General features: G+C 44.0%; 1 protein-coding gene across 3 annotated transcripts in view; it reads right to left on the bottom strand.

Annotated features, from left to right (window-relative positions):
• Positions 1 to 18,776, bottom strand: part of LOC118377165 (phospholipid-transporting ATPase 11C-like) — a 70,021-nt gene that overhangs the window by 32,353 nt on the left and 18,892 nt on the right. For all 3 annotated transcript variants that reach the window (XM_035764017.2, XM_035764038.2, XM_035764030.2), the window contains exons 2-3: positions 3,889 to 4,008; positions 2,451 to 2,540 (exon numbers count right to left, since the gene is read on the bottom strand). In XM_035764017.2, the coding sequence (XP_035619910.1) occupies positions 2,451 to 2,540; positions 3,889 to 4,008 (210 nt within the window). The remainder of the gene's footprint in view (positions 1 to 2,450; positions 2,541 to 3,888; positions 4,009 to 18,776) is intronic.

Genomic DNA, 18,776 nt, shown 5'->3' on the forward strand with positions numbered 1-18,776 from the left:
AATTGACATACATTTATGCATTTCAACCTGTCCCCAAATGTCCTGATCGCATCTGGTGTTAATGGACAAAATCAACACGCACATGTGGGCACGTGAGCGGTCTGGTCAGCATGTTAGAGGTAAAAGGATAAAGAGGAGGGGGGGGGGGGTTGTGTGTTTGGATTCTGTTGGGCCATTTGCATGAAGCCTCTGGGGAACTGAAAGGTGCGACAAGATGTGAAAGAGTGTGTGTGTGTGTGTGTGTGTGTGTGCGCATGTGTGAGCGCATGTGTGAGTCTCCCTTCCACCCACCCAAGTCACATAATGGTAGGCTGTGTGGGGAGGAACTGGGCAGTAAGGATAAGGCTGGATTAGTAGCGGACAAACACATACCAGGCTGGGAAAACAATGACAGTGCGTGCGCACACACCACACACAAATAACTTATTACAAAATCATGACTCACACGTTTGCACATTTACATTGCAAATGCTCCTTCAAATCTAACTTGAACACACTATGCTGATTTACCACACACTCCTGTACATCCACTGTACACACAGTACACCGAGATGAACCCACTGATACACTACTCAAACAGGTAAAGGTCACAGTGAATAAAAGGACAGGAGGCAGCTGAGGAGATGATTGGACTACAGGAAAAGGAGGTTTAAGCACGCCCCCATTCTCATCGACGGGGCTGCAGTGGAGCAGGTTGAGAGCTTCAAGTTCATTGGTGTCCACATCACCAACAAACTAAAATGGTCCAAGCACACCAAGACAGTTGTGAAGAGGGCACGACAACACCTATTCCCCCTCAGGAGACTGAAAAGATTTGGCATGGGTCCTAAGATCCTCAAAAGGTTCTTCCGCTGCACCATCGAGAGCATCCTGACTGGTTGCATCACTGCCTGGTATGGCAACTGCTTGGCCTCCGACTGCAAGGTACTACAGAGGGTGGTGCGAACAGCCCAGTACTTCACTGGGGCCAAGCTTCCTGCCATCCAGGACCTCTATACCAGGCGGTGTCAGAGGAAGGCACTAAAAATTGTCAAAGACTCCAGCCACCCTAGTCATAGACTGTTCTCTCTGCTACCGCATGGCAAGCAGCACAAGTTCTAGGTCCAAGAGGCTTCTAAACAGCTTCAAACCCCCAAGCCATAAGACTCCTGAACATCTATCAAATGGCTACCCAGACTCTTTATATTGAGCCCGCCCCCACCTCTTTTACACCACTGCTACTCTGTTGTTACCATCTATGCATAGTCACTTTAATAACTCTACCTACATGTAAATATTACCTCAACAAACCGGTGCCCCCACAGATTGACTCTGTACCGGTACCCCCCTGTATATAGTCTGTTTGGATTGTTATTTTACTGCTGCTCTTTAATTACTTCTTTCTTATCTGTATTTCTTTTTAACTGCATTGATGGTTAGAGGCTCGTAAGTAAGAATTTCACTGTAAGGTCTACTACACCGGTTGTATATACATCAAATTTTATTATGCCGCTGAAGACAGCAGAGGAGATGAACTGTTGCCAATTGACTAACACGTTCAGAGTTCAGGACTACAGCATCTCGCCCACCCTTTGCCTGCTTCTTCCCAGATCCCATTAGTCCTAGTTCCTTCCGGTTCTTCCAGTGGAACTGAGCCAAAAACAGTCCCCATGGGGGTTCCAGTGGAACTGAGCCAAAAACAGTCCCCATGGGGGTTCCAGTGGAACTGAGCCAAAAACAGTCCCCATGGGGGTTCCAGTGGAACTGAGCCAAAAACAGTCCCCATTGGGGTTCCAGTGGAATTGCCATGCCAGTTGTCTGACAGGAACATCAGTGACAACTGGTAGGCCACTGTATTTATACCAGCTAGCCCTCCGTATGCTGAGCCTGTTTACACTGGGGATGGGCTGTTTAGACTTTTAGTTTAAGTTACGGTTGCTAGAGAGAAAGGTGGTTAGTTTCCATCTCAGGTCAGGAGGGGGAACAGAAAGAGAGAAAGAAAAAGAAAGGGGGGAGCAGATTGATGGAGGGGGAGCAACATCGCTGTGCAGATCTCTGGGCCTGATAGAGGAGAGGTAGAGGAACAGAGGGTATGGCCGTGAGCACCAAGCCGAGGGATAAACATGTCACCCAGTGCTTTGGCTCAGCCCTCTCTCACTTTCCACTCAGCAGTGGAGGAGAGGGCTAGATACACACAAACCATGTACAGCTCTGGCCACACAAACACACAGTCCCCGTTTCACAAATGTCACAAATAGGTTACACTCGCAAACCGAGGCTCACTCTCAAAGCACACACAGGCCTGACCACAGGCTGACTGTTTCCCACATGCCATAAACAGTCAGTTACACCCAGGCCTGATAGCACACACACACATTGTAACCATTTCACACTTGCCACACAGACACTTCCAGTCAATTCACACTAACACATATTGAACATACTCAGAGTCCCAGACACGCACAACTCACCTGCACCAAGAAGATGATGAGGAAGTAGAAATTGGCGATTCTTCTGAACTGTTCAAACAGATTCTTTGGCAGGAAGTTCCACACCGTGTACTGGAAAGACAAGGAGGGAGGGAGAGAGTGCACCAATGAAATGACATGAGAATGTAAAGCACAAGTTCAAAACACAACATAGGCCTACCCAGTGGATCCTCGCTCTCTGCAAACCACTACGTTTCTGTTCTTTGACAACCTCTTGTCGGGGTAGAGGACTAGTAGACTATAGGAAGAAAGGCTAAGCTAGGAAAAGGATTAGCGGCATTCAATATTCATCAGTTCCTTCCACTCCGGCTCGGTCTCTGTACTTAGTGAGACGGCCGCTAGTGCTGCCTTTCTAAACTGCCTGTGAACCAGGGAGCCAGTCCTCCTCTCAGCCCTCGGGGGCCTGCAGGTATTCTGTTGATTCGGATTAGAGATTTATCTCCTTAATTCACCCAGTGCTGAATAGAGAGCAGATTACCTTATCAAGTTGGTGGCAGATTGTTGTTTTTTTAAGTGGGCATAACAGTTGATATTCAACACAGAAGCTGATGTGACACTTATCTTGCCAAATTCATAAGACGGCCCAACAATGCCCCGGTAGTAACTAACACGCCGGACTAAAACGTGTGCGCGCACACAGACACAGTGTTGAGAGGGGAATGTAGAGCAATGTCTTTGCATGGAAACGGTGCTGAAATGCAGCAGTAGCAGAAAGAGACCATCTCATTTTGCCAGAGAGAAAAGAGTGAGGGGAAAGTAATCAGAGGGGGAGCATGAGTGAGGAGGGCAGTGAGGGAGAGAGAATATAAAGCGCGAGAGAGATGGCGCAGTGTGAGTAGAGATTAAAGGAGAAAGAGAAGGAGCCTCGAGGGAGTGGTAAGGAACAGAATGATGAAAGACAGGTGCATGGTAGAAGTGTAAACACCACAGCCAGGGTAATACTGGAGGACGAGACATTGATTGGCCCATTCCCAGTGGGACCCTCTGCGCTACTATAAATCCCATTCTCCCAGTCCTTCCTCCCCCTCCTATACATGACTCTAAACCCCCAGCAAGCCCTCCTCCTCAGACCCACACCCCCCAGAGAGCCAGAGGGGGACATATTGAATCACCCACCTTGCCTGCTGGTACATTAAATAGTAGCAGTGTATTTCACGGCCACAGACAGATCTCCTGAGACAAATAATGGCCTTCCATTTGGGGAGGAAGACGAGCATGTGGAGAGGCAGTGGGAGGAGAGGGAGCTAGAGAAGACTGCCATTGGAATTCATGACGTGGAGGGAGAGACAGTGGTGCTTAGGTGGGAGTGGGACAGGAAAATATTCACGCATGTGTCGAAACGCAGACAAGTTTCCACTTGCCTGTTTTACGGTGTTGTGCAGACCGCAGGTCGATGTAAAAGCATGGCAGTGTATCTTACCTTGGAAGAGACAATCCTGTTGTCACAGAACTTGGGGGGGATGAAAGCGTCGGTGGCGGGACAGGGCCGGTGGCCTACGTAGATGGTCCTGCTGTCTACCCTCCTCTCGTCCCTACCGAACTGTACAGAGATGGAGAGACAGAATTAGAAGCCACACACGCAGTGTAAATATATTGCTTCAGCAGATATTTAGACTCAACACTGGAACACAAGAGGCTAGAAATGTATCTAGTATACAGCCTCCTAAAACAACAACAAGTAGACTAAACACTGGGGGAAATGTGCATCAAGTTCAACGCAAAGAGGTCTTGTGCATAACTTCCAAGATTCGTAAATGAAGACGTAGTCCACATTAACACATGGGGAGGAAAACAAACCAATAAAAACAGTGATACTGCCCTCACCTCCACGATACCACAAAAAAAAAAAAATCAGCAAGAATTCTTTCATTCTTGGTCGTTGAAAAACCATTTTGTTCCGTAACTTGCAAATCTTGATTAGTCTTTCTAGTCTTTAATATAAATTCAAATCAAGGCCATGAACCAAAATATAATGTTATCCAGACAGAGGTGCAGAAATAATTACAAAGGCTCTTCCCAAACTTCAAATGCAGTGGAGCACCAAAAAGCTGTTTAACACAATTCAAGGTTTCACAGGGGACAACGGCACATATGACATGGGTCAAATTGGCCAAAATGGAGAGTGCACTAGTCCTGTAATGAGTTTCATTTCTTCCCTCTAAGGTGGAGAGTTATTGATAATTAGCCCGTTATAAAGCGCTGCCCCTGGGGAGAAGCGACTGCTCACACCAGATTTATGAGCGCAGTTATCTCCAGTGCAGATAGACTGAGGAGGAGGAGGCGGTGGTGGTGCCGCATTTCAAATCAAAACTACTGGTCATGTACACATTTCAGCAGATGTTATAGCGGGTGCAGCGAAATGCTTATGTTACTAGCTCCTGACAATGCAGTAAAACTGTATACAAATAATCAAACATTTCATTAACCAAAGAAATAAGATCAGCCTCCCGAGTGGTGCAGCAGCCTAAAGGCACTGCATCGCAGTGTTGCAGCGTCACTACAGCCTGGGGTTCGGGCCGGTTGTCAGTCGAACGGTGTTTCCTCCAACACGTTGGTGCAGCTGGCTTTTCGGGTTAAGCGAGCGGGTGTTTAAAAGCGTAGTTTGGTGGGTCATGTTTCAGAAGACCCACGACTCGACCGTTGCCTCTCCCGAGCCCGTTGGGGAGCTGCAGCTGAGGCAAGATCGTTATCACGAAATTGTGGAGAAAGGGGGTAAAAAAATTTTTTTTAATTAAGTGAAATTAATTTGAAAATGAAGAAATGTCGGGAAATTAAAAATCCTACAATGTGATTTTCTGGATTTTTTTTCTTCTCATTGTCTGTCATAGTTGAAGTGTACCTATGATGAAAATTACAGGCCTCATCTTTAAGTGGGAGAACTTGCACAATTGGTGGCTGACTAAATACTTTTTTGCCCCACTGTAAATAAAATATAGGATGAATTTACACAAGATATACTAAGAACAATACAGCAGTAGATATTACACCTGCTCGTCAAACTTCTCATTCCAAAATCATGGGCATTAATATGGAGTTGGTCTCCGCTTTGCTGCTATAACAGCCTCCACTCTTCTGGGAAGGCTTTCCACTAGATTTTGGAACATTGCTCCGGGGACTTGCTTCCATTCAGCCACAAGCATTAGTGATGGGCACTGATGTTGGGTGATTTGGCCTGGCTCACAATTGGCGTTCAAATGAATCCCAAAGGTGTTGAATGGAGTTGAGGTCATGGCTCTGTGCAAGCCAGTCAAGTTCTTCCACTTATCCCACCAAACCATTTCTGCATGGACCTAGCTTTTTGCACAAGGGCATTGTCATACTAAAACAAACTTGGAAGCAAGTCATCACTATACAGTTGGCACTACGCATTCGGGCAGGCAGTGTTCTTCTGGCACCCGCCAAACTCAGATTCATCCGTTGGACTGCCAGATGGTGAAGAGTGATTCATCACTCCTGAGAAAGTATTTCCACTGCGCTGGAGTCCAATGTCGGCAAGCTTTACACCACTCCTGCCGACACTTGGCATTGCGCATGGTGATGTTAGACTCGTCTGCTGCTGCTCGGCCATGAAAACCCATTTCATGAAGCGCCCGACGAACACTTGTGCCGATGTTGCTTCCAGAGACAGTTTGGAACTTGGTAGTGAGTGTGTAACCATTTGTAACCAAGCTTTAACTTCCTGGCTGATGTCTTCAATATATCCACATAATTTCTCCCTCATGATGTCATCTATTTTGTGAAGTGCACCAGTCCCTCCTGCAGCAAAGAACCCCCACAACATGATGCTGCCACCCCCATGCTTCAAGGTTGGGATGGTGTTCTTTGGCTTGCAAGCCTCCCCCTTTTTCCTCCAAACATAACGATAGTCATTATGGCCAAACAGTTCTATTTTTGCTTCATCAGACCAGAGGATATTTCTCCAAAAAGTATGATCTTGGTCCCCATGTGCAGTTGCAGACCGTAGTCTGGCTTTTTTATGGCGGTTTTGGAGTGGTGGCTTCTTCCTTGCTGAGCGGCATTTCAGGTTATGTCGATATAGGACATATTTTACTGTGGATATAGATACTTTTGTACCTGTTTCCTCCAGCATCTTCAAGGTCCTTTGCTGTTCTGAGATTGATTTGCACAAAGTACGTTCATCTCTACGAGACAGAATGCATCTCCTTCCTGAGCGGTATGACGGCTGCATGGTCCCATGGTGTTTATACTTGCATACTATTGTTTGCACAGATGAACGTGGTACCTTCAGGCATTTGGAAATTGCTCCCAAGGATGAACCAGACTTGTGGAGGTCTACAATATTTTTCAGAAGTCTTGGCTGATTTCTTTTGATTTTCCCATGATGTCAAGTAAAGAGGCACGGAGATTGAAGGTTGGCCTTGAAGGTATCCCATAGGTACACCTCCAATTGACTCAAATGATGTCAATTGACCTATCAGAAGCTTCTACAGCCATGACATCCTTTTCTGGAGTTTTCCAAGCTGTTTTAAGGCAGTCAACTTAGTGTTTGTAAACTTCTGACCCACTGGAATTGTGACAATGAATTATGAGTGACATAATCTGTCTAAACAATTGTTGGAAAAATGACTTGTGTCATGCACAAAGTAGATGTCCTAACCGACTTGCCAAAACTATAGTTTGTTAACAAGATATTTGTGGAGTGGTTGAAAAACAAGTTTTAAATTACTCCAACCTAAGTGCATGTAAACTTCCAACTTCAACTGTATACAGTATGTGGTGTGTATAAACAGTAACTGAAATGCGATGTACAGTAGTATAAATATTAGAATGATATTAAGAGAATACAGTATTTAACACAGTACAAAACGCCATGGCAAAACTTTTGTCATATTAGCTTACACACACACACACACACACACACACACACACACACACACACACACACACACAATAGACAATAAGTGAATAGAAAAGGTGTACAGCAGTAGTTATGTAGGATGAGCCATGACACCAACACACTGTGCTCGGTTGACCAAGACCCCATGACTGCTCACATGTCAGAAAGAAGACCGAGTCCGGTTGGGAGACCTTGGTACACAGGGTCAGCAGGCAGAACCAGCCTTCCCATTTCCCCCAGCACAAGGTCACGGGTACACCGGGCATTCATCTTCCTTAAAATGACAGTCTGTGTGAAACAAGGCAAGAGCTAGAGACTAAGGAAGACTGTTCTCCCCCCCCCAGCCAACCGGACTATGCAGGCAGGCCACGTGGGAGAACCAACTTATCAAGGGCATTCGTTCGCTCTCTTTCCAGTGGGTTTGGGCTGAGCAGCTCCTCTGCAGAACAGATGAGACGGGGCGTGAAGGTGGGCTAATAAGACACTCTGGAGACGACACCCTGGAGAAGACACCCTGTTTTTACCTCTGGCCAATGATTTCCCAACCACTGACTCTTATAGCACACCTCCACTCAACAACAGCCCCCCTCCCCCAAAGCCCCAGACCATACATTGTGGTGTTCCTGCCTGGCTAAAAGTACTAGCTCCACAGCTATTCCAGATGGAGGGAATTATTAAGGCTATCCAGCTCCAGGATCTCTAATGCACTGTGGCCAGGGCCATGTCTGCTGTTCACAGCCGCCACTGACAGACAGCTGATCTCATCCTGGATCAGTGCCACGGTACCTTGGAAGTGTGAACAAAGGGCATCTGGACACAGCGCTGTCCACCGACTATACTTGGGGCAGGTTAGATCAAAGCACAGTCTTGAGTCTGGGGAGCCTCATTAGCTATGCATATGAGGAAAAACCTAGCCTACCTAAGACAGACGCTTATGCAATCACTTGCTTCTCATTAAAAGGTTGAGTGAAATCCCCAAAGCAAATGTCTCCCTGTGGAGAAATTCTGATGCAGACATTACTTCTGCTTCCCAGTCCGGGAAGAGCCAAAAGACTGCATAATGCTCCATCAGGCATGAGAGAGAGGCAGTGTTGTTCGCACCCCGGTGTGTCCGTCAAACCTGTAATCCACTGCACAACAGGAATAGCATATCGCTCCTCCAACAGCCACCAGGACAGACCCGCGTGGCAGGGAAATGAGGGGAGAGAGGAAGCACAACTGGAACCAAGGACAAAAACACATCCAGGTTTTTTAGCAAACAGGAAATAGGCCTAGTAACTCAAACCTTATGTAGACCACACTACAGATTAGGGAGCTAAAGCTCATCTTATTCTTAACAGTTCCTTCTCAGAGGGACCCTGCAGTTACTCAGTGAAGTACACTTCAAAATTGCTTCTTCAATCCTAATAACACCATTAAAGACTGATGACACAAGTGAAGAAGACAACGTATCCCTGAAGACAGAACATTGGGGTAAAGAAGGGCAGCACAGAAACTAAAATCACACACACACACTACCCTCCCTGGACAATGCAAATGTCTCGAGGCAAATAAAAAGGAACAATTTACAAAACAAAATTTGCCTTGAAGAGAAGAATCCCAGCGAGCTCAGCTTCGATTGTAGAGCCAGAGACCTCTGTGGGTTAGTTACCAATATCCCATTTTAGTTTTAATCTGCATCCGTCTCTCTCTGGGAGTAATTAACCACGAGAGCAATGTTGTTGCAAACGTTGCCCCAATGTTACGACCACAGTATGTAAACACAGACTGGGGATTTAAAGTTCAAATCAAGAAGTGACTGAAACAGCCACAAAGTGGATTTCCTGGACGCAGACAGAAACATTTGTTGACCGACACATAAAGACACTTCAGAGAATACAAATCATGTCTTAAAATGAAATGGATTATTATTAAAAAGGACAGGTCCAATGAGAAGCCCCAGGGGTCTGCTAGATAAGGACAGCTGCTTTGAATGGTCATTGATTTCATTTCAGTTAAAACATAAAGGGTCAGACCGTAGGGCCAAATACATTTTTGCATTATGTGATCGCAACGCTATCTATTCCTTCTGCTACATAGATACACACAGTTGAAGTCGGAAGTTTACATACACTTAGGTTGGAGTCATTAAAACACGTTTTTCAAACACTTCACAAATTTCTTGTTAACAAACTGTAGTTTTGTCAAGTCGGTTAGGACATCTACTTTGTGCATGACACAGGTCATTTTTCCAACAATTGTTTACAGACAGATTATTTCACTTATAATTACACCACCTCTGTCAGGAGGAATGGGCCAAAGTTCACCCAACTTATTGTGGGAAGCTTGATGAAGGCTCCTGAAACATTTGACCCAAGTTAAACAATTTAAAGGCAATGCTACCAAGTACTAATTGAGTGAATGTAAACTTCTGACCCACTGGGAATGTGATGAAAGAAATAGAATCTGAAATAAATGATTCTCTACTATTATTCTGATATTTCACATTCATAAAATAAAGTGGTGATTCTATCTGACCAAAGACTGGGAATTTTCTACTTGGATTAAAATGGTCAGGAATTGTTAAAAATGTCAGAAATGTTTTTGGCTAACATGCATGTAAACTTCCGACTTCAACTGCATATGGGACGGGACGGCTAATGTAAGGAAAAAGACAAATTGATTCAATTATAGGCAGACAAGGCAGTTCAAAGCCAATAACGCAAGGCTGCAAAAGCAAGCATATATTAAAGTTTGCCAGGACGTCAATGTTCGACAGTAGATGAAAACACATTAGTTACAATATGGAGACGAGATCAATAACATGGAACGCTCAATTGAGCCGAGACCCAACTGCTGGGAAATAAACCGTGCATTAGAGGATTGTGTAAAGCTCCCAATTTAACATGATTAGATTATGCTTGAAAAAGGAAAATTAGGGACACATTGTAAAACAGGCACGGGCTGGTACGGGAAGAGAAACACACGCTATTCAAAACCGAGGCAACAGAACACTGTATTCAGCTGTTGCCAAACCCCGGATGATGACTTCACAGTCTGATGACACCGTGCCCTGTCACAACATCTCACCAGTAACTAACCAGTGAAATCACAACCACAATGTTCCTGTTACAGACAAAATAAATATACATATAGGCTTATCCCCCCCATACCTAGAATAGGTTAAATGTCTGAACAGTCTAGTATTGAATTTTGGTTCATTAATTTCTCAATACATGAACTGGCGAGATGGCACCATGAGTTGTTTGGTACTCTTAGACACTAACGTACCAATGCGTCTAGTCACCCGTGAAACACTTAAATATTTATTACATGAGAGATTTGGTTCTGGCCTGGGTTCCGAGACTAACTTGTTTCTGACTCTGCTGTCATTAAATGCAGTGTGGTTATGGTGCTGCAACAAAATCAAATTCAAGAATAGCCTAATGTCTTGCATCACACATTTAGTCTGAATTTCCTTGACCTTCATATTGCTGCTTAGCTTATAGGTGTATAATATAGTACATTGTCTGCACCCAAGATAAGCCTCTACTGATTATGCTACTGCCTGTGTAGTGTGCATGGTTTAACTTTGAGCAGAGCTCTCCTCCCCTTCCTGACAACCCATGTCTGCTTGGCAGTCGGCCACCACGATGCGAAACACACAGCAGCTAGCTTCTCCTGGAGACCAGCAGATGACAACGGCACAGTGCTTTTATCACAGCCACACTGCAATCCACACTGCCAAAACTAACCTGGGTCTGCTCAGTGAAGGAGAAGACAAGCATAGATGGGCTTGCTGCTTCCGAGGCCTGAATTTCCAAGTGAAATTGACAGAAGGCTAGCTGGGGGGGGTGCAGGGTTGCTCAGGTCAAGTAGGGGAAGAGAGGCAGCAGCAGCTATGAGCTCCTAAACACAATTCTAAAGTGGATACTGGCTGTTGTCACTTGGTCTCTGAGTGAGTGAACATGACAAGTGGCTTGTGGAGACCTGGGAAGAGTGGGCCCTGATATCATGATGTACTCTAACAGTCTAAAAAGTCTGTGACTTGCAGGTGCGATTGAGGTCAGAAAAATCATATTCTGTAGAACAGAGGGCATCTCTGGATTTGTTTAGCATGTTATTTGCCTGGATATGGTGAATATGATTGTGGTCAAACAAGCTGTTGGTTGCTACATAAACAGGTCTGTTGCAGCAATTTAAACAATTCAAAAACAAGAATTCTAAGACAAAAATAAGTACATTTTAAAAAGTTAGCAATGACAATGTTTAAGGTAAAAAAAAAATTAAAAAAAATCAGGAATTAAATGTAGTCTAGGATGTATTCTTTGTTGGTTGTGTAAACTAAATCCAGGAAACAGAACAAAAGCGTCGCCAGTCCCCTCAAAGCCCTCTATTGTAAAATGCAATCATAAGCTTGTTGCTGACACTGTATAAGCCTCATAAGGAATGTCACAACCGCTTATTTGCATGTTTAATGACGTGTGAAGTGCAGGACATGGAGAGAGGGAACACTGGAGACCAACTAGTGTACTTCTTCATGTCCTGCACGTGCCCCAACGACACCCACGTTTGAACACTCGGAGAGCAAAGGTTGCAGCGCTGGGCAAAAGCTGTGTTAATATTTAAAATCAGAGCATCCATTTCAAATAGTTCCAGACAGAAAAAATAAGTAGATTAAAAAGGAAACAACTTCCTCATACAGAGGAAATGGAGGACCGCCAATGTAAACACCAGTACAGCAGCTTCATTGTTAGGGAAACAGGAAACAACAAACACGTAGGCCTGTGTGTATGTGTGTGTGTGTGTGTGTAGGCCTGTGTGTAGGCCTGTGTGTATGTGTGGCCTGTGTGTGTGTGTGTGTATGTGTGTGTGTGTGTGTGTGTGTGTGTGTGTGTGTGTGTAGGTCTGTGTAGGTCTGTGTGTGTGTGTGTGTGTGTGTGTGTGTAGGCCTGTGTGTATGTGTGTGTAGGCCTGTGTGTATGTGTGTGTAGGCCTGTGTGTATGTGTAGTGTGTGTGTGTGTGTGTGTGTGTGTGTGTGTGTGTGTGTGTGTGTGGCCTGTGTGTGTGTGTGTGTGTGTGTGTGTGATCTGTGTATTTGAGTTTAGCCATGTCTGCAGGGCCTGTGGTGGAGGCCAATGTTTGGCAGGTCTCGTCATTTATGATTAACTTGTTTATTCCTGGTCTGACTAAACAGCGACTTATCTAGACAAGGTTTACTACTCTATATTAGAGTGGTTACTTCCAAGGGAGCAGGATACAGGGTGACTACAAAGCTAGCTCACCTGCCATTTAGGCTAGTACACAACTTGTCCTCAGTCACAGGGAAATGGGAGGAAACCCCGGAACAAGAAAGCAGATTGAAAAATGGCGCAATGAGTACACATGGATAACATGAAGGAAAAAACATAACCAAGAATATACAAACTGACTGAACTGTGTTTTGCTTAACTGTTTTTAGTGAAAAATATATAGTCAAAACACAAGTAGCCCATTTCAAATGTGGTGCCTGTAATGCAAAACAGAATTCATCAAGAGATGAGGGATAACTAAGTGCGAAAACTGCTCAATTATAAAGCAAATCTGCTTGGTAACAGTGAGTGCATAATGTTTGAAAACAGCCACCAACTCTGTTATTCACTGCAGTAGTTGTGCTGGCACTCCTCTCTCACACACTCTACCACTTTCACTGTCTTACTCCATCTGACTACCTCATGCACTTGCTTTCTCTTATTCACTCAGTTTCAAATCACACATTCACCTGGTCCTTAGTTATTTTTTATTTCCTTTATAGTATTTACTAAACTAAAGTTTTTTTTTTTAAAGTAACACTTATTTTTCTTAACTGCATTGTTAGTTAAGAGCTTGTATGTAAGCATTTCACTGTAAGGTTGTATTTGGCGCATGTGACAAATAACATTTGGATTGGATTCATTTACAGGCTCCAGCCAATGGTTTCCTACAGACTTCAAACCCTGCGTCGATGACGAGCCTACAGTTTAGACTATGTGGCTTAGCGACATCGTACCATCATGACACTATGGTGTCACCGGCATCACTGGCTCACCCACAAAAGGGCCATTGTCGTTCCTATGCCTCTCCTGACTGCCATTCGCAGACAGTGCTGAGTGGCACCATAGTTTATTATTAGGACAATTGAGGACCGGTTCGTCCTAAGGAGCTGCTGTTGAATGGAAAAGGCCCATTGTTCCAGTAGCGCCACAGCAAGCTGCAGCAAGCGGACAGTGCACTGTACTGTGGACTGGACTGCATTACACCGGGGGTGAAACTATGCTAGACATCACTTTGGGATCCACCTAGAGCAGTCTAGTAAGCTATTGACAGATGTTGTGCTGCCGACTATTGGGGGAAAAGTTGTTCCAAGACTTTAGACATCCATTTTGTGAGACGATAGGCCTAACAGCTGGCCATAACAAAAAAATGATTATTCTTGAAAAGTGAGATTGACAAGTGAATCATACAGGATGTGCGTACTAGGGACGTAAAGATTCACAGATAAACATTTTAACTGGGGACCTACAGTTGAAGTCGGAAGTTTACAGACACTTAGGTTGGAGTCATTAAAACTCATTTTTCAACCACTCCATTTCTTGTTAACAAACTATATTTTTTGCAAGTCAGTGAAGACATCTACTTTGTGCATGACAAGTAATTTGACAGATTATTTCACTGTATCACATTGAACAAAGTTTACATACTAAGTTGACTGTGCCATTAAACAGCTTGTAAAATTCCAGAAAATTATGTCATGGCTTTAGAAGCTTCGGATAGGCTAATTGACATCATTTGAGTCAATTGGAGGTGTACCTGTGGATGTATTTCAAGGCCTACCTTCAAACTCAGTGCCTCTTTGCTTGACATCATGGGAAAATCAAAATAAAATCAGTCAAGACCTCAGAAAAACAATTGTAGACCTCCACAAGTCTGGTTCATCCTTGGGAGCAATTTCCAAACGCCTGAAGGAATCACGTTCATCAGTGCAAACAATAGTCCGCAAGTATAAACACCATGGGACCACACAGCAGTCATTACCGCTCAGGAAGGAAACGGGTTCTGTCTCCTAGAGATGAACGTACTTTGGTGCGAAAAGTGCAAATCAATCTCAGAACAGCAGCAAAGAACCTTGTGAAGATGCAGGTACAAAAGTATCCATTTCCACAGTAAAACTAGTCCAATATCAACATAACCTGAAATGCCGCTCAGCAAGGAAGCCACTGCTCCAAAACCACCATAAAGCCAGACTACAGTTTGCAACTGCACATGGGGACAAAGATGGTACTTTTTGGAGAAATGTCCTCTGGTCTGATGAAACAAAAATAGAACTGTTTGGCCATAATGACCATCGTTATGTTTGGAGGAAAAAGGGAGAGGCTTGCAACCTGAAAAACATCATCCCAAACGTGAAGCACGGGGGTGGCAGCATCATGTGGTGGGGGTGCTTTGCTGTAGGAGGGACTGGTGCACTTCACAAAATAGATGGCATCATGAGGAAGTACAACTATGTGGATATATTGAAGCAACATCTCAAGACATCAGTCAGGAAGTTAAAACTTGGTCGCAAATGAGTCTTCCAAATGGACAATGCCCCCAAGCGTGATTCCAAAGTTGTGGCAAAATTGCTTAAGGGCAACAAAGTCAAGGTATTGGAGTGGCCATCACAAAGCCCTGTGACCTCAATCCTATAGAAAATGCGTGGGCAGAACTGAAAAGGCATCTGCGCGCAAGGAGGCCTACACACCTGACTCAGTTACACCAGCTCTGTCAGGAGGAATTGGCCAAAATTCACCCAACTTATTGTGGGAAGCTTGTGGAAGGCTACCCGAAACATTTGACCCAAGTTAAACAATTTAAAGGCAATGCTACCAAATACTAATTGAGTGCATGTACACTTCCGACCCACTGGGAATGTGATGAATGAAGTAAAAGCTGAATAAATAACTATTATTCTGACCTTTCACATTCTTAAAATAAAAGTAGTGATCCTAACTGACTTAAGACAGGGAATTTTTACTAGGATTTACTAGGAAAAACTGAGTTTAAATGTACTTGGCCAAGGTGCATGTAAATCTCTGACTTCAACTGTATGCATAAGGTGCGTCGGTCTGAGGGACCCAAAACCGATCCAAATGTAGCATGCATATTCAGGAAATTGATTTCAAAACGTGATGAATCGCCATTTCCATTTTTTTGGTTGCTGAAATTCATTTATTTTGACATTCTGAAAATCTTGGTGACAACTGCGTCCTCTCCTTTAGTGTTTAACTAAGCATGTAATTGATCTACAAGTCATTTTGCCAAACAATCCAAGGCAATCAATAGCCTAGTCAAACTGCACTGACCAAAGATAAGGAGGCCTATTCCTGATCTGGCACATCTACATTCACATGTTCAGAAAATGGCTTTGGCAATAGAAGCTTTATTACCGGAATAAAAAAAGGTAGCCTAAGCTACTGCCAGACAACTCATCAGGCTATACATGCTGATCAGGTTCACCATCAGCAATAGTTTTGCTGGAAACAAATCAGTGGCTATAAAAGAAAAATTGATACACAGAGTAAAGTTGACATCCAAAGTTGTTATAGCTAATTTAAGATCAATATTGATACATTACTAGCTGTAATACTTCTAAATCTGTACAAACATATTAGTGGGTGATGCTCAGATCACCACCCCCCCCCTAACCGATAGTGGAGTGGTAGATGCCCAGTTGCCTTTATGGCTCAGTTCAGGTGCCTACATACAGAAATAACACACACACACACACACACACACACACACACACACACACACACACACACACACAGTAGCCATGAGCCCCATCAGCAACAGATATGGATTATGAATGTGCTCATGCAACAAAAAATGTTAGTGCATCAACTGGCATCACGTCGAACCCGAATCGATCCTCTAATCTAACTGTGAAGCGTTTCACACTAAAACGTATCATTCCAGTATAATATCGGCACCCATGTATCTACATACGTATCGAATCGTCTTGTAAAAGGGAGAGACGCACATCCCTAGTGAATACTAATGAGATGCTGAGGAATTCAAGTGCCACTGTATAAAAGCAATGCAGTCTCCTGCCTCGAGCACTACTCCTAATGAAACTGAATAAAGGAGGGATGTGAAAAAGTTTAGGGAAAAACTAGGGACAAGTGTGTTAAAAAAAAAAAAAAAAAGAGGAAACGCATAAGCACTTTTGTACGATGCTGACCTAAGTCTGTGGTAGTCCAGTCTGCACTGGGACATATTGTTCCTCAAAAATGTGTCTAAGAGCATGCAGGAGGGCTAAGAGCATGCAGATGACCCAGAAGGGGATTAATTGTGTATTTTATAACCAAGAAGCTTGAGCTTGCCATCTAGCCACATCGCCAGCATGTTAGCAAACCAAATACTGGATATAATTTATTTGGCACATCTTAGTTCTAAGCAGTGGCGTTGCACACACCTCCGCAAGGTGGGGTGGCCCCCAACCCAAAACCATTGGTATGTTTAAGTACCCCTGTATATGTTATATTGCCCAATCCTAGTATGCAGCACAGACTACATATAGCCAACACACTCAGACACTTAGCGGACTGGCTACGCTTAAAAATATCACTTTTTCAAGGATAACCACAGTTCCACAGCATAGGCTACCAACTACAGATCAGTAATATAAAACTGAAAATATGCTATTGTTCTTTTGAGAAAAAAATTCTTAGGTTCATAATGTTTACGATCTGCCAAAATGAAACAGTAGATTTATTTTATCATTTAACACTTGAATTGTGGCTTTTCCTTTTTTTACATCTAGCATACAACAACATTGGCTCAGAATAGCTTCAAGTTCGCCTTTTCCTAGTAAAAATAAATAAATAAAAAGGGGTAGATTAAAGGTTGTGTCACTTTGATCCAGAGTGGCACACCGGTCTAAGGCACTGCATCTCAGTGCTAGAGGCGTCACTATAGACCCTGTTTCGGTTCCAGGCTGTATCACAACCGGCCGCGATTGGGAGTCCAATAGGGTGGCACAATTGGCCCAGCTTCATTAGGGTTTGGCCGGGGTAGGCCATCATTGTAAATAAGAATTTATTAAATAAAAAAAGTTATATAAAAATGTTATTTAAAAAAGCAGGTGTGTTCGTTCAGCTGTACAGTTCAATTTTGAGCGTCAAGTTATTCTGTTACTAGGCCTAGTTTACAGATCTCCACTGTTATTAACTAGACAGTCCTGTTTAGAGGAAAATGAGTCAACCTTAATTCAGCTTGAACCCGAGTCCACAACTTTCTGGTCTCCCAGCCCTGCTGTAGTCTGACTCCGTCAGTACTGGAAGCGGTGACTAATGGATTATTCTCCAAGGTCTTGGATGAAATTCTCTGCACTTCATATTTAAAAGAACGGGAAAAGTGAAGCATATTTCAAGCAGCACCAGAGTCACACTAATCTATAATTAAAAAGCGTGAATTTAGAGTAGCACAGCCATTACTGGAATATGATTTTCCCTCAACCAAGTGCGTATATGGAGAGTGGTGGGTGGGGGAGGGGTGCTAGGAGCAGCAGACATTACAATGCCTGGTTAAGGTGTCTGATGCTGCTGCCATAAGCGTGTTGCATAGGCTGACTCAAATGAGTGGGCTTGCGCGCGCGGTGGCTTTCATCCTGTTGCCGCGTCAGGCGCAGGGAGCCATCTGATACGGCGGGAGATATTTGCATCTTAATGCTGATGAGCTTTTAAAACAATTCTATCTGCATCTCAGATACAGCACTTCAGAGGGCATTATCTTTTATAATGCACCTAGCGCAAGTTGCATTTGGGGGAAGGGGGGGGGTCATACTGTATATCATGGGTAGAAAGTGTAAACGTTATTTTCACCCTTTTTTAGCCCCAATTTCGTGGTATACAATTGGTAGTTACAGTCTTGTCCCATTGCTGCAACTCCCCTAGGGTCTCGGGAGAGGTGAAGGTCGAGAGCCATGCATCCTCCAAAACACAACCCTGCCAAGCCGCACTGCTCACTTAACTCGGAAGCCAATGTGTCGGAAGAAAACGCTATCCAGCTGGCGACAGAGGTCAGTTTGCAGGCGCCCTGGCCGCCACAAGGCGTCTTGCGGGCATGGCCAGCTGTAACACAGCCTGGGATCGAACCAGGGTCTGTAGTGAAGCCTCAAGCACTGCAATGCCTCGGACAGCTGTGCCACTCGGGAGAAACATAAGTATTATAGTTTTCACATACTCTGGACAGAATGAAGGAGACAACTCTCCAAAAATGAAAGCATAGAAGTCTCCATAATAAAAAGCACTTCATTACATCATTGCTAGAAATGCTTGTTTAATGAATAGAAGCTGAAACCAGACAGCCAGCGCACAAAAGGATATTGGCTACGGAATGGACCATTGTAAAATATATAAATATATTTATCTTGTACTGAATTCCCTTCTGCTGTGCTGTCCTTTGAAACGCT

The sequence above is a fragment of the Oncorhynchus keta genome, chromosome 4, assembly GCF_023373465.1.
Source record: "Oncorhynchus keta strain PuntledgeMale-10-30-2019 chromosome 4, Oket_V2, whole genome shotgun sequence".
Lineage (NCBI taxonomy): Eukaryota > Metazoa > Chordata > Actinopteri > Salmoniformes > Salmonidae > Oncorhynchus > Oncorhynchus keta.